Source organism: Zonotrichia leucophrys, chromosome 29, assembly GCF_028769735.1.
Source record: "Zonotrichia leucophrys gambelii isolate GWCS_2022_RI chromosome 29, RI_Zleu_2.0, whole genome shotgun sequence".
Classification (NCBI taxonomy): Eukaryota; Metazoa; Chordata; class Aves; order Passeriformes; family Passerellidae; genus Zonotrichia; species Zonotrichia leucophrys.
The window spans coordinates 498761-515404 of NC_088198.1; the positions used below are offsets into that span (position 1 = coordinate 498761).

At 53.7% G+C, this 16644-nt stretch overlaps 1 protein-coding gene across 1 annotated transcript; it reads left to right on the top strand.

Moving 5' to 3' along the window:
* Positions 1-216: 216 nt before the first annotated feature.
* Positions 217-7480, top strand: LOC135459204 (aquaporin-2-like). Its single transcript, XM_064734928.1, has 4 exons — positions 217-582; positions 4275-4439; positions 6251-6331; positions 7265-7480. Exons 1-4 carry the CDS (start codon positions 217-219, stop codon positions 7478-7480), a joined length of 828 nt encoding a protein of 275 aa, XP_064590998.1.
* Positions 7481-16644: the final 9164 nt, after the last annotated feature.

Sequence of the window (16644 nt, forward strand, 5' to 3'; positions counted from 1 at the left end):
CTAATAGAAGAGGCAGGATCTGATGTTCCCTCAGCTGGAACACAGCAGGAAAAAAAGCATCAGATTTCCCGGGACTGTGATCCCATCCCCTTCAGCAGCTGATCCTGCAGCCCCCCCTCCTCCAGGTATATAAATGTTGGCCCAGGTCGCCCTCAGGGACACGGCAGGAGGTGGGCACCGAGGGCACTGTGGGCAGGATCACCGCCGGGAGCCACAATGATGTGGGAACTGCGCTCCATCGCCTTCAGCAGGGCCGTCCTGGCGGAATTCCTGGCCACTCTGGTCTTCGTGCTCTTCGGCCTGGGCTCGGCGCTGAACTGGCCCTCGGCGCCGGCGCCGAGCACGCTGCAGATCGCGCTGGCCTTCGGGCTGGCCATCGGCACGCTGGTGCAGGCCCTGGGCCACGTCAGCGGCGCCCACATCAACCCGGCCGTGACGCTGGGCTGCCTGCTGGGCTCGCAGCTCTCCCTGCTCCGCGCCGTCTTCTACGTGGCGGCCCAGCTGCTGGGGGGCGTCGTGGGCGCCGCCATCCTGCACGAGGTGACCCCGGCCAGCGCCCGCCAGGGCCTGGCCCTCAACAAGGTGAGGACGGGGCACGGGGAGGGCGAGGCAGGCCCGGGACAGCAGGCTTGGGAGCTGAGGGGTGACAGGCCCCAAAAACGCCCTCAGCTGGCCCAAAACCTCTCCAACTGGGGATCCCGGAATTCCCCAAGATTCCCACTGGGATTTTCCTCAGAGAACCAGGACAGGCCCAAAATCCAGGGAATTCCATCTCAAATCCACCCCAAAATCCCTAAAAACTCCTTCAGCTGCCCCAAAACCTCTTCAGATGGGGATCCCAGAATTCCCAGAATTCCCCCTGGGATTTTCCTCAGAGAACTGGGAGATGCCTAAAATTGGGGAAATTCTATCCCAAATCCACCCAAAAATCCCTAAAAAACCCCTCAGCTGCCCCAAAACCTCCAGCTGGAGATCCCAGAATTCCTCAATATTCCCATTGGGATTTTCCTCAGAGAACCGGGAGAGAACTAAAATAGGGGGAATTCCATGGGAATTCCATCCCAAATCCACCCAAAAATCCCTAAAATCTTCCTCAGCTCCTCAAAAACTCCAGATGGAGATGCCAGAATTTCCCAAGATTCCCACTGGGATTTTCCTCAGGGAATCAGGAGACGTCCAAAATTTGGGGAATTCCATCCAAAATTCACCCAAAAATCCCTAAAAACCTCTTCAGCTGACCCAAAACCTCTTCAACTGGGGATCCCAGAATTCCTGGAATTCCTGAAAATTCCCAGGATTCCCCAAGATTCCCACTGGGATTTTCCTCAGAGAACCAGGAGAGGCCCAAAATTGGAGAAATTCCATCCTAAATCCACCCAAAAATCCCTAAAAACCCCCTCAGCTCCTCAAAACCTCCAGATAGGGATCCCAGAATTCCCCAAGATTCTCATTGGGATTTTCCTCAGAGAACCAGGAGAGGCCCAAAATCTGGAAAATTCCATCTCAAATCCCCCCAAAAATCCCTAAAAACTCCCTCAGCTCACCAAAGCATCCTGGCAGGGTCCCAGAATTCCAAAAATTCCCACTGGGATTTTACTCAGAGAACCGGGAGAGGCCCAAAATTGGGGGAATTCCATCCCAAATCCACCCAAAAATCCCTAAAAAACCCCTCAGCTCCCCAAAACATCCTGTCAGGAATCCCAGAATTCCCCAAAATTTTCAGAATTCCCCAAAATTCTCAGGATTCCCCAAGATTCCCACTGGGATTTTCCTCAGAGAACCAGGAGAGGCCCAAAATCAGGGAAATTCCATTCCAAATCCACCCAAAAATCCCTAAAACCCCACCTCAGCTCCCCAAAACCTCCTGCCTGGAATCCCAGAATTCCCAAAAATTTTCAGAATTCCCCAAAATTCTCAAGATTCCCACTGGTTTCTCCTGGTTTCCTCAGAGAACCAGGAGAGGCCCAAAATTGGGGAAATTCCATCCTTAATCCACCCAAAAATCCCTAAAAACCCCCTCAGCTCCCCAAAACCTCCTGCCAGGGATCCCAGAATTCCCAAAATTCCCAAAAATTCCCAGAATTCCTGGTGCCTCTGAATGCCACAGCCCAACACCTGCTGGACCCTGCTGCTCCAAGGGTCCTGCCAGGAGCAGGGATGAAGGCAGGACTCATCTTCCTCCTTTAGTTTTAGGGCTGAAATTTCCTGAGGTCCATCAACTGTTTCCCATTGAGCCACTTCTTCCAGCTGGGAAATTTTTGGTTTTTTCATATTGGTGCCAAAAATGCCCACTTGGTTTTGGGGCTGAATCCAGAGGAAGAATCCAGCTGGCCACAGCACCTCCCTTGGAGTCACAACCATCTCGTTTTTCCCAGGATTGTACTCAGGGGACTTGGATTTTGGGGGTAGGGGTTTAAGGAAGTTAAATCCAAATTACCACCTCTGTATCCCTCTTGTCCCAGGCTCATCCCAATTTCCCCTTTGGTGTGGGTACAGGCTGCCTTTTCCCAGCTCTGCTTTGGCCAAGCCACAATTCCCAGGTTGCTGAAGTGGTGGGGACAGGAGAGATTTGGGTCTAAACCCAGAGATTCCCTGGATTTAGATTCCTCTGGCATGGTTTTAGTGCTGGTTCAGAGGAGCACCTTCCCTGTCCCCTCTGTCCCTCCATTTCTCCTGGGCTGACTCCTCTCCCAGGAGATGCTGGGCTGGTCCCACCACCCCCTGTCCCCAGCTCTCCTCGTGCCTGGGGGGTTTCTGATCTGGGGGAGAGCCAGTCAATCCCAACCCCTGGCTCTGCCTTGGCCAAGCCACAATTCCCAGGTTGCTGAAGTGGTGGGGACAGGAGAGATTTGGCTCTAAACCCAGGGATTCCCTGGATTTATATTCCTCTGGCATGGTTTTAGTGCTCATCTAGAGGAGCATCAGAGCATCTCCCCTGTCCCCTCTGTCCCTCCATTTCTCCTGGGGCTGACTCCTCTCCCAGGAGATGCCGTGCTGGTCCCACCACCCGTCCCCAGCTCTCCTCGTGCCTGGGGGGTTTCTGATTTGGGGGAGAGCCAGTCAATCCCCCCTGGCTCTGCCTTGGCCAAGCCACAATTCCCAGGTTGCTGAAGTGGTGGGGACAGGAGAGATTTGGTCTAAATCCCAGATTTTCATTAGATTCTGCTCATTGCCTCCCACTGTGACGGGATGATCACACCAGATCCAGCTGGTTCATCCCAAAACCCAACACACGGATTCCCTAAAGCTTCACAAGGATCTCAGGGAAAAAATAAAGCCAGGGAAGCTCAGGATCCCCATGGGGGATTCTCCAGTGATATCCTGGAACACCCCCTTCCCCATAGGAGGGGGGAAGGGAATTGAAATCCAGGGGTTCACTGTCCCATCCCAGGGGGGATCAGGATCAGCATCACCCAACCCCAAGGGAGGGAATGAAGGAGGAGCAGGGAGCTGGCTTGGGAGGCAGCACATGGAAATTGCCTTTCCCACAGCAGGCAGGCACTGCCAGGACTCAGCAGCACTGCCAGAGTGATTAAGAGGGTTAAAAAGAGGGATTGTGGTTTGGTCTGAATGAGGAGATTGAGGCTGGTAATGACTGAGGGTAATAAAAGCGGGAGGTTTAAGGGACACTCAGACTGCTCGGCTTTGTTGGTTCACAGCTTAAAGTGGGAACTGGGGATTTTGGGATTTTGAGAAGGCTTTTTTCCCCTGTGAGCTGTTCATGGTGTGGCTGCCTGCACAGATCACCCCTGTAAAAAGGGAGGGGAATATTAGAGAGGACAATGAGGAAGATCTGACTCTGGAGCTCATGCAGGAGGGCAGTTAGGACCTTCCTGGGATCACCAAGCGATGGGATTAGATTTGGGAGGGGACAAGGAAAGAAGGGACTGAGTTGGAGGATCAGCTCCAGATCAGACCTGACAAATTCTCTGAGTCATAAAAGTGTGGAAAGGGATTTTTTTTTTCTTTTTACATGCCAAAATATTTATTTTCAATGTCTTCAAAATACAACTTGTAAACTTTTCCAAAAGGCATTTTGGGAAGGGGGAAAAGAAAAAAAATTAAGAAATACCAAAAAATTGCCAATAAAACTTCCTGAGAGGTCAATCAAGCATTTCCCATTGGGCCACTTCTTCTACCTGGGAAGTTTTTTCTTATTGGTGCCAAAAATCTCCCCTGTCTCCTTTGTCTCCCCCTGGTTTTGGATTCCTCCTCCATATTTCCCACCCACTCACAGAACCTGGATTTGGAACATGTTTTTCCTCCCGTTCCAGCTGCACAATGAGACCACGACGGGGCAGGCAGTGACGGTGGAGCTGTTCCTCACCTTCCAGCTGGTCCTGTGCGTCTTTGCTTCCACGGACGAGCGGCGTGAGGACAACCTGGGCTCCCCTGCCCTCTCCATCGGCCTCTCTGTGGCCGTGGGGCACCTCCTCGGGGTGAGTGGATGGGCCAAAACCTGGCACTTTTGGGGTTCTTTTATGCCCCAAGGTTTTGGTTTGGCTGCATCTCCTGGCTTGATGGGGGATATGTAACGTGTGGTTTTCCAGCAGAGAGAGGGAAAAATCCCACCAGAGCCATGGGAGAGCTGTGGCCTGAGCTCAGCCTTTATTTGGCATGAAAAACTCCAAGCCCAAGCCCAGCACCTGCTGGACTCTGCTGCTCCAAGGCTCCTGCCAGAAGCAGGGATGAGGGCAGGACTCATCTTCCTCATTTAGTTTTAGGGCTGAAATTTCCTGAGGTCCATCAACTATTTCCCATTGAGCCACTTCTTCCAGCTGGGAAATTTTTGTTTTTTTCATATTGGTGCCAAAAATACCCCCTGGTTTTGGGGCTGAAGCCAGAGGAAGGATCCAGCTGGCCACAGACACTTCCCTTGGACTCTGCCTCTCCTTGAGTCCCATTGGGAGTTCCAGGGATATGTGGGATCTCTCCTGGAGTGAATGTGCTGGCTGCTGGGGCTCTCTAGGATGAGCCTGGGAAGTGTTTGGGATGGATGCTCAGGGAAATCCCACCTGGGTGATGGCCCAAAGCAGCCCCCACACCCAGTGCACACAGGAGAATGCTATTGGTCACACCAGGCTGTAGGAGCGTCGGGGGGTGGCACGGTGGCGACAGACGGACATGAGAGATCTCTGGAGCCAGGTCGTGGAACTTGGTGTTTATTGCAAAGGGCCTGGGTGCAGGGAGCTGCTGGGAGCTGTCAGGCACAGCTGGAGCAGGACTGAGAGGAGAGAGGGGTAAAGGGAGAGAAGGCAAGAGCGTGGTAAAGAGATGAGAGAGTGGGGAAAAGTTCCTGTTACAATAAATCTTCTTCTGGTCGTGGAACTTGGTGTTTATTGCAAAGGGCCTGGGTGCAGGGAGCTGCTGGGAGATGCCAGCCACAGCTCAGAGCAGGACTGAGAGAAGAGAGGGGGATAGAGGATGAGAGGGTAAAAGCATAAGAGCGTAAAAGGGGTAAGAGAATAAACAGGGTAAGAGGTAAGAGCTAAGACAGGCAAGAAATAAGAAAGCAAAGTTCCCATTCCAATACAATAAATCTTCTTCTGTGCTGAATATTCTAATTCTCACTAACCAATCTAGTACAATATAGAAATCCTATAGCATTTACATACAGCCTATAAGAATCACTACATCACCATACTGTGCTACATTTTAAACCCTAAAAACTCCTCTTTGGGACCCCTTCTGCCAAGCTGGCAGGGTCTGCTCTGACCCTCAGACCTGCCTGCAGGCAGAGGGTGTTACTTCATCAAAAGGGGATCACCTTCAGCTGGCCACACCATTGTTTTCCAGTTGTTCAGTGACTAAGGGATCTCAAAGCTTGCTTCCATTTCAATCTCGCTTATAGTTTCTATATTCTCAAAATCTTTTGCCAGACAATCATATTTATAAGGCTTTCCTGTTTCATCTTCCCCAACATCACACCTTCCATCCTTAGTGCCCCACGAGCCCCTGTGTCCATGGGACTGTTCCTCCTGTCCTCAGGGGCATGAGAGGGAATTTTCTGCAGGACTGGGAGCTCATCCCCGCAGCTCCCGGGGCTGCAGCACAGCAACCCCAGGACACTGTGAGCTCAGCCACCTCACAGTGCTGACTCAGGTGCTGGCAGGTCCCAGGATGCCTTTTCCTGGAACAGGAGTGCTGAAGGGTGCAGCAGTAGCTCAGCTGTCACCCTAATGACACCCCAGCGTTTTTAAAGTGAGGTGGAAGGGTTTGATGCTGACAGCAGCCGTGGTGTTCCCGGCAGATCCGTTACACCGGCTGCTCCATGAACCCCGCCAGGTCCTTCGCCCCCGCCGTCGTCGTTGGAGACTTCAGTGACCACTGGGTGAGAACTCTGGGGTTGGGTTGGGTTGGGGTGGATGAGGCCCCCACAATGCCAGTATTCCTCGAAACTCACCAAGCCAGGCAAATCCCAGGCATTTCCATGCCAGCTCCCAGCTGGAGGAGAGATGGAGAGATTAGGAGAAGGAGGTGCGGCTGCTGGGTGCTTAATTGGCTTTTCCAAACTTCAAACCGGGAGCATTGCAACAGGATCAGGGTGTGAGGTCTGTTGACATGGCTTGGCACAGGGAACAAAACCGATGGAGAGTGGAGCTGTTGCCAGTCCTGGGGAACTTTCCTGGTTCCTGGATCTAGGTGCACCTTAGGGAACACTCCCTGGCTCCCCAGGGAATGCCCGTGGCTCTGAGCCTGCTGGAGCTCCAGGAGCATTTCGGCAATGCTCTCAGGCACGGGGTGGGATTGGTGGTGCTTGTCCTGAGCAGAGCCAGAAGCTGGATTTTGAGGATCCTTGTGGGTCCTTTCCAGCTCAGGAGATTTCATTATTTCATTGTTTTCATCTACAAAGAGCCTGGCTGGAGGCACAGCTGTGGTGGTTCTTGATGTGTTCCAAGGTGTTTGGCCCAGGCAGGTGCCTCCTCCTCCTCCTCCTCCTGCTTCTCCTCCCACAGCAATCCATGAGTGGGCAGGAAAATGCTCTTCCAGATGATGCCACATCCCTCAGCACGTTCACAATGGGCCTGTCATTAATGCAGAGTCTAGGCAGAGGGGGAATGGTGGAAGAGGATGGTTGGGAATATGCCAGCACTGGAGGGGAGCTCAGATCCCCAGCCATGCCCAAAGCAGAGCTGACTCTGTGTTTTGTCCCCAGGAGGGAACCCAAGCCCCTGGAACGCCCCTCAGAGATCCCAGCTCCTCCCCACCCTCCAAAGCCAGGCTGGGTTTTGCTCACCCCACTTTTCTCTCCTCCTCTCTCCAGGTGTTCTGGGTGGGCCCCCTGATTGGGGCTGCAGCGGCCTCCATCCTCTACAACTTCGTGCTGTTCCCACAGGCCAAAACGCTCTCGGAGCGCCTGGCCATCCTCAAGGGCTGCGAGCCCGAGCAGGACTGGGCCGAGCGCGAGGCCCGGCGGCGCCAGTCCGTGGAGCTGCACTCGCCCCAGAGCCTGCCCAGGGGCATGTCTGAGAAGGTGTAGCCAAACCCTCCCTGGGCCGAGAGAGGAGCTGGAAACCTCTGGCGTGGTTTTAGTGCTCATCCAGAGGAGCATCTCCCCTGTCCCCTCTCTCCTTTCGTTTCTCCTGGGGCACTGAAGCTGACTCCTCTCCCAGGAGATGCTGTGCTGGTCCCACCACCTCCTGTCCCAGCTCTCCCCATGCCCGGGGGGTTTCTGATCTGGGGGAGAGCCAGTCAATCCCAACCCTGCAGGAACAAGGGATGTCCCCAGGATGCCCTGTCCCTCGTGCCCCTTGCAGGACACGGAGCTTGGCTGGGGCTGTTCCCGCCCGGAGAGCTCCGAGGAGCCCGAAGAGTGTTCATTACCCTGGGTGTGGAGGTTCCACCCGATGCCTCATTGCTGCTGCACTCTGCTCCCGTCCCGGGCCCCTGCTCAGCTCTGGGCCCACACGCAGGAGCACTCACTCTGAGCCATGAATGCCACACACAACAGGCTCTGCTGTGAAAGGGACCCAAGTGCCATTTCCCACCCACCACAGGACACAGAGGTGCTCCCACAGGGGCTTTCCTGGGAAGATGGGACTGGGAGCACGGCCATGAGTCCCTGCAGGCCCCACTGGGGAGCACTTGCACTTCTCCCTCCTGTGAAACAGCAAACCCAGGTTACAGCCCAAACTCAGACCCACCTCATTGCTGGAGCAGGGTTGTCCTTCCTCTCTCTCCCTGGTTTTCCCTTCTTTCCTCTGGTCCTGTTCCCCTTGGATCACCTGGAACACACCAAGGCAAGATTTCACACCCAGCGTGTTCCAGGTGTGAAGAATCAGAATCATGGAATGGGTAGGATGGGAAGGGACCTCAAACCCCACCCAGTCCCACCCCTGCCGTGGGCAGGGACACCTCCCACTCTCCCAGGCTGCTCCAAGCCCTGTCCGACCTGGCCTTGGGCATTTCCAGGGATGGGGCAGCCACAGCTGCTCCAGGAATTCCATTCCAGGGCCTCCCCACCCTCACAGGGAGGAATTCCCTCTCATCTCCATCACCTCCTTCTCACATCCCTTTCTCATGGCTGCATCACTCCAGACCCTCCAAACCCCTCCCACCCCTTCCCTCTGCCCTCTCAGGACCTGGCCATGGTCCTCAGCCTGGCTGAGGAATTTGGGATGGTTTTTGGGTGAACTTTGCTCTTTCAGCCATTGATTTAAGCCCATTTCAGCCATTGATTTAAGCCCATTTCCCTTGCTCTGCCCCAAGTTCTCCCTTCCCAGAGTGGATCCCAGCAGTGTCTCCAGCATTGCCCCACCAGTGTCAGCCCCACCAGGATTTCTCTGGAAAGTCTGGGATGGGAATATTCAATGAGACTGGGCCCAATTCCAATCATAAGGTGATTTATGGATCATTCAAGGTGATTTATGGAGCATCCTGTGCTGTCCCTGTTCAGATAGGACACCCCCAGCACAGGATGCTCTTCACTCTGCTCCATGACACCATCCCCTCCTCCCATCCAATCCATCCTTGCCTTCCTCCCGTGCTCTTCCTCAGATGTTGGAGTGGCTGTTGCTGCAGGGCTGAGGAGGGAGCCCAGCTTTGATCTGTCCCAGACCTGGTGTTCACCCACGGCCAATCCATGCAAACACCCCCAGAGGGCTTTGCCAAGGCAGCATTTCCAGCCCTGGTTTGATCCACCCAAAGCAGGGGCTCTGCTTCCCTTTGCTCCTTGATGGCGAATTTGAATTTTAGCTCAGAAGAGGCTTCTCAAAAATTCCCTCTGTTCTCAGCAGTGGCAATAAAATCATGTTTTAAATCAAGGAAAATTAATCCATGTATGTGTGCAGGAAAATCCCAGCAGACTTTTCCAGAAGTCACCCTGGGCATGCTCTGCTGTGGAAAAAGCCACTGATGAATTCAGTTATTTGTTTAAATTAATGTTGGTGCGTTCAATAGCTCTTCTCCAGATCGAAGCATTTCATTTATTATTTACCATGACAATGTTTAAGTCTCACAGGGCCTGAACCTGCGGTTTAATGTCTGATAATGGCTCTCCTCTTTCCAACAAAGTGCTTTAAATTCCTTTTTAGCTCCTGAATTTGAACACAGGGATGAAATACTGACACATTTATGGAAAACACTGACACATTTATGGTAAATAACAGATATAAAGTCACCTCTCAGAGCCCAGACCCCTCAGCCAGGGGGCTGAAGGAGCCCCAGTCTTCCTGGGAGCACAAATTCACCTTCCCTGTGGAGCTGGGTCACTTCCCAAACTTGCCCTGTCAGGAAAGCACCCAAACATTCCAGATGGCACCGGGGGAGCTGGAATTGGTGAGCAGGATCAGGAACCTGGAGCTGCCATGGCCAGACCCCAACCCTCGCTGAACTGGCCACACTTGGATGTCAGAGCCAGGATTTGAGGCATTCCCATGTCCTTCCACCCCCAAGACCACGAGGTTTTCCCCTTCTCCCACCCTGGGGTGCCTCAGCTTTGGGCTGACCCTTCTGCAGAGCTGCAGAACCTCCAGAGCATTTTCCACACACCACATCCCCTCCTTGTCCTTGCTGCTTGTTCCATGCTTATGGAACCATGGAATTGTCCAGGTTGGAAAATGCCTCGGGGACCACCCAGCCCAAGCGTTTCCTCACCCCTGACTGTGTCCCCAAGTGCCACAGCTTTGAAATCCCCCAGGGATGGGACTCCACCCCTGCCCTGAGCAGCTGGAAAACCCTTTCCAGTGAGGAATTTCCCAAAATATCCAACTAAAACTCCCCTGGCACAGCCTGAGGCCACTTCCCTTGTCTGTCCCCTCCTGACAGGAGTTGTGCAGAGCCACCAGGTCCCCCCTGAGCCTCCTGTTCTCCAGGCTCAACCCTGCCCAGGTCCCTCAGGAGCTCTCCAGACCCTTCCCAGGTGCTCCAGCCCTTCCCCAACTCCATTCCCAGCCCTGGAGATGCTCCAGCCCCTCAGGATCTCTCCAAGGTAATCCCAGGATTTGAGGGGTCTCAGCAGAGCCCTGGTCCTGCTCCTCACAACTTCTGCCACAATTTGCAGTTAATCCCAAGGAATTCCCTTCCTTGCCCATTCCAACTCTGGGATGTAGTATTGCACACCCACCCACTGATCCCTTACCTGTTGTAGGGACCTGGGAGCATCCAAATCCCAGCTCAGGGAATCTGGGAGAACCTGGGAGCACCGACCTTGATCCCAGTGCCTGAGGGGTCTCTGCATCATGTGGGGAAATGGGGAAACCACTGGGACAACATGGAAGTAAAATCATGGCCTGGAGAAGCCCAAACCCAGCTGTACCTTGGAAATCCCAGCACAGGACAAACCCATTGAGCCCCTCGTCATACCAGGGCGGACAGAGACCAGCCCAGGGTCACCTCAGCAGGGGACAGAGCTGAGTTCTGTGCTTGGGATTTCTTGGCCTGACCTTTCCAAACCTTCCCAGTCCCAAACCTGTGTGAGCCTCCAGCAGTCACTGCCCTGCAATACCATGACCTGCCTGGGATCAGGTACCTCATTATTTTACATAATCATTTTTATGGATCTATTTGTAGATGGAGAAATATTTTCCAACTGTGTTTTCCTTGAGGAGCCAGGAGGGGAAGAGGAGGAGGCAGGGCCAGGTGTAGAAAATGACCACAGTGACCATAGACCATCACAGAGGGTGCTGGTGCTCCAGGGGGAAGCCAAACATCCCAAAACTCTGCTATTCCCGGCACTCTGCCAAAGGATCTGCTGGAGAGAATGGAGTTTCTGCTTCAAGTTTTATCCAGACTTCTCAGGAATCCAAAGGAAAATCCCACATTTATAGGCACCTCTCAGTACAAGAACTTTCAGTTTGGGATCTGATGGCACAAGGGAATTTCCCAGCATAGGTCTCTTTAACTCCCCAGTGAAGATTTTTAAAGCTGAGAAGTTCCTTGGTACATTTGCTCTGAGTTTCAGAGGCAGAGCGGGGGGGAAATGGATTTTCCTATTCCCCCGCTGTCCCCAGTGTTCTGCTGTGAAATCCTGGGCATTTGGAGCCAGGGGATTGCGTGAAAATCTTGGCTTTTCATAGAACCATGGGAGGGTTTGAGTGGGAAGGGAGCTTAAAGCTCATCCTGTCCCATCCCAGCCAAGGCAGGGACACCTCCCACTGTCTCAGGGTGCTCCAAGCCCTGTCCAGCCTGGCCTTGGGCACTGCCAGGGATGCAGGGGCAGCCACAGCTGCTCTGGGAAATCCATCCCAGCCCCTCCCTACACTCAGATCCCTCAGGAGCTCTCCAGACCCTTCCCTGGTGCTCCAGCCCCTTCCCCAGCTCCATTCCCAGCCCTGGAAAAGCTCCAGACCCTCAGGGTCTCTCCTGGGAGAATTCCTGGGAGGAATTCCTGCCCAATGTCCCATCCATCCCTGCCCTCTGCAGTGGGAAGCCATTTCCCCTTGTCCTGGCACTCCAGACCCTTGGGAATTGTCTCCTTTCATCTTTCCTGCTATTTCAGGCACTGAAAGGCCACCCCAGAGCTTTCTCTTCTCCAGGCTGGATAATCCAAATTCTCCCAGCCTTTCCTCCCAGCAGAGCTGCTCCATTCCTCTGCTCATCCAGGAGCCTCCTCTGGGCTCTGCAGCAGCTCCAGCTCCTGCCTGTGCTGGGCCCCAAGGTTGGAGCAGCTCTGCAGGTGGGAAATCACCTGGGCACAGGGGCAGAAACCCCCTCTGGGGAGGGTTCAGCCCATGCTTGGGGGGCTCTGGGTCCAGTCCAGCTCTCACCCCCTGTAGGAGCATTGGGGGGTAGTATGGTCGGGATGGATGGAGACCAGAGATCTCTGCAGCCAGATCTGGAATTTGGGGTTTATTGCAAAGGGCCAAGGGCAGGGAGATGCTGGGAGCTGCCAAACACAGCTGGAGCAGGACTGAGAGGAGAGAGGGGGAGAGAGGATGAGAGGGTGAGAGAGTAAAAGGGTAAGAGAGCAAAAGCATAAGAGAGTAAAAGGGGTAAGAGCATAGAAAAGTAAGAGCTAAGAGAGCGAGGTTCCCATTCCAATACAATAAGTCTTCTTCTGTGTTGAATATTCTGATTCTCACTAACCAATCTAGTACAATATACAAATCCTATAGCATTTACATACAGCCTATAAGAATCACTACATCACCATACTGTGCTACATTTTAAACCCTAAAAACTCCTCTTTGGGCCCCTTCTGCCAAGGTGGCAGGGTCTGCTCTGAACCTTGGACCTGTCTGCAAGCAGAGGGTGTTGTTCCATCAAAAGGGGATTACCTTCAGTTGGGCCACACCATTGTTTTCCTGTTATTCAGTAACTGAGGTATCTTAAAGCTTGCTTTCATTTCAATCTCGCTTATAGTTTCCATATTCTCAAAATCTTTTGCCAGACAATCATATTTATAAGGCTTTCCTGTTTCATCTTCCCCAACAACCCCCAGAAGGTTTTTAGGAGTTTCCAGATTCCTGCAATGATATCAAGAAGTCATTAATTTATTTATGGTGTGTTTTTCAGGTGATTCAGAGCCTGGTTGTGATTTCAGGCCCCTGTGCCTTGGTGCAGCTCCTCCAGCCCAGGTGGGATGGCAGTGCCAAGGGCAGGGTGAAATCACCTTCCCAGGGACATCTCCCTGCCCACATCCTTCCCATTTATTCCAGGCTGTGCTCCTTGTAAACCAAGGAAGGGCTGCACAGGTGAAGACATCTCCACAGCAAACATCTTTCCAGAGGGAAAACACCACTGCCCCCCACTCTGAATCCTGAGGACACAACACAGCCCAAAAAAATTCCAAGTGACCAGAAGGGGAGTCTTGGGATGTCCCTGGTGCCTGTGGCTTTGCTGGAAAGGGCTGGACCTGAAAATCAGGAGGGTTCATCCTGCCTTTCCCACTGTACGGTTTGGTTTTCTGACCTGGCTTTTGCTTTCCCTGATTATTATCCCATGGGACAATTTAACGGTGGTTTCAGTGCAAATGAACTCCTGAGGGGGCAGAGCAGCCCCAGAGCAGCCCTGACCAGCAGGAATTACTGAGCAAAGAGCAGAGCAGAGCTGTCATTAAGCTTTGTCACCACTCAGCATTAACGAGCGTCCAGGTGGCATCCAGGGTTGGCAGGTCACTGTCACCTCCAGCAGCCACGGCGGGCTGCAGCAGCAGGGACAGCACAGGGGACATGGGGACAGCCCCAGAGATCAGTGTCACAGCACAGGGGACATGGGGACAGCCCCATACTCAGTGTCACAGCCCAGAGCTCAGTGTCACCAACCCAGAGCTCAGTGTCACAGCCCCATACTCAGTGTCACAGCCCAGATCTCAGTGTCACAGCCCCAAACTCAGTGTCACAGCCCCAAACTCAAGTGTCACAGCCCAGAGCTCAGTGTCACAGCCCAGATCTCAGTGTCACAGTCACAGGGGACATGGGGACAGCCCCAGAGCTCAGTGTCACAGCCCAGAGCTCAGTGTCACAGCCCCAAACTCAGTGTCACAGCCCCAAACGCAGTGTCACCATCCCAAATCTCAGTGTCACAGCCCCAGTCTCAGTGTCACCATCCCAAAGCTCAGTGTCACAGCCCCAGAGCTCACTGTCATAGCCCAAGATCTCAGTGTCACAGCCCCAAGGCTCAGTGTCACAGCCCCTGAGCTCAGTGTCACAGCTCAGAGCTCAGTGTCACCATCCCAGAGCTCAGCGTCACAGCCCCAATCTCAGTGTCACAGCCCAGAGCTCAGTGTGACAGCCCCAAAGCTCAGTGTCACCATCCCAGATCTCAGTGTCACAGCTCAGAGCTCCGTGTCACAGCCCCAAAGCTCAGTGTCACCATCCCAGAGCTCAGCGTCACAGCCCCAATCTCAGTGTCACAGCCCCTGAGCTCAGTGTCACAGCCCAGAGCTCAGTGTGACAGCCCCAAAGCTCAGTGTCACCATCCCAGAGCTCAGCATCACAGCCCCAATCTCAGCGTCACAGCCCCAATCTCAGTGTCACAGCCCCTGAGCTCAGTGTCACAGCCCAGAGCTCAGTGTGACAGCCCCAAAGCTCAGTGTCACCATCCCAGATCTCAGTGTCACAGCCCAGAGCTCAGTGTCACAGCTCTGGCTCTGCAGCCAGCACTGAGGGAAGCCAAAGCCTCGTTGCTGCAGGGCAGGAGAAAGTGGAAACGCCACCAGCCCCAGGCCAGCGGTGTCATCACTCAGCTTCAAAGAGAGGGCAGCAGATGGGGTCAGATAAGAGGGATCCTTGAAATCCACACCTGAAACACCTGCACAGGGGCATCCCAGAGCAGCAGCAAAGCCTTCCCTGCAGCCCTCAAACTGAGCATCACGAGGGCAAAGTTTGCTGTTTCTGCTCTGTGATATTTCAGTTTTTCCTTATCAATGCCTCATTGCAAAATGCTGGAGCTGAGCCAGCAAGAAGTACTTTTTCTCTTGAAAAACTGAACCAGACTTTGTCTTCTGATGTCATCCCAGCCAAGATCTCTGGGTCATCTCATCCCAGCTCATGACTTTAGATCATGGGTTGGACTTGAAGATCTCAGAGGTCTTTTCCAGCTCAATTAACTGTGTGTTTCTGATCCCAGTTCCAGCAGAATTGGTGTCTCCTGTTGAGGACATCCTGTCACTGTTGTTGTTCCTGCCTCCATTACTGGGCCAGTTCTAAGGTCCTTGGCTGAGGTACAGAGCCAGGTGAGGAGGAAACCCCAAACCCTGGCTCAGCAGCGTTTGTAACCTGAATTTGGAGCAGCCTCTGCCAGGCTCCGAGGTGCAGCACGGAGCTGAACTCACCAGAAAAAGCGAAGAAATGCAAATTAACAGCAGCAAATTAACAACAGCAAACAACAGCAAATTAACAACAGCAAACTAACAACAGCAAATTAACAACAGCACATTACCAACAGCCCAGCACAGGCTCCGACCACAAGCTGGGTGACAGCAGGGACAGCCAGGGGTGGCACGGGGTGGCCTCAGTGACACACAGCCTCCCTGGGTGAGGCAGACCTGGGTGAGGATGAGGCAGCAGCTGCCTCCCTGCCACCCCCGCCCTGCTTTGGGGTCCCTCTCCTGAGTGGGAGACTGGGGCAGGTTTGGGTTGTGTTGTTTGTCTGCTGATACCAGTGAGAAGGATGAAGATGAGGAGGATGAAGATGAGGAGGAGGAGGAGGAGGAGGAGGAGGAGGAGGAGGAGGAAGAGGAGGAGGAGGAGGATGAGGAGGATGAGGAGGAGGATGAGGAGGATGAGGAGGAGGAGGAGGATAAGGAGGAGGAGGAGGAGGAGGAGGAGGAGGAGGAGGAGGAGGAGGAGGAGGAGGAGCATGAAGAGGATAAGGAGGAGGAGGATAAGGAGGATGAGGAGGATGAGGAAGAGGAGGATGAGGAGAAGGAGGATGAGGAGGAGGATGAGGAGGAAGAGGAGGAGGAGGATGAGGAGGAAGAGGAAGAGGAGGAGGATAAGGAGGATGAGGAGGAGGATGAGGAGGATAAGGAGGAGGAGGAGGAGGATGAGGAGGAGGATGAGGAGGAGGAAGAGGAGGAGGATAAGGAGGATGAGGAGGAAGAGGAGGAGGAAGAGGAGGAGGAGGAGGAGGATGAGGAGGAAGAGGAGGAGGAGGAAGGAGGCAGCCAAACCCGCCCCTGTTGCCCAAAGCCTCCCGCGCTGTCCCTGCAGGGCGGGCGAGGCGTGTGTGCCCCCGGCTCGTGGGTGTCCGTCTGTCAGCACCGCCCGCCCCAGGCCTGCTGCACCTTGCCCAATCCCATTAATCCTGACACATCAAAGCACCTCCAGCTCAGCCAAGCTCCTCGGGTGGCACCGAGCCACGGAGAGGACAGGGAGCCTTCCAAACGCCAGGGCTGGCACCCGAGGAGCCCAGCAGCAATGCCCTCGCTAACTTGGAAAGCCCATCCTCTCTAACAGCATCCTAATCATTAGGAAGCTATGAACCAGCTTTAGCCTTTTAAGCTAAAGAAAGAGGGGTTCCCCTCCCCCCTTGATGATATGCCTCAACTAAACCCCAGTCCCTGATTTTTTATCATGCTCACTTCATGACTCACTTTCTCTTTAATTATCCAACCCAAACTTCTGTCATTCGTATCAATAAATCTCCCTTCTAACAAACCACCAAGCACTACCCCCTGAACCTCACCATGAACTCAACCTTCTTTGACCAGTTTTCAAGCCCATCCCTCCTAGGAATCCCACTAATCCTCATCTCAATAAC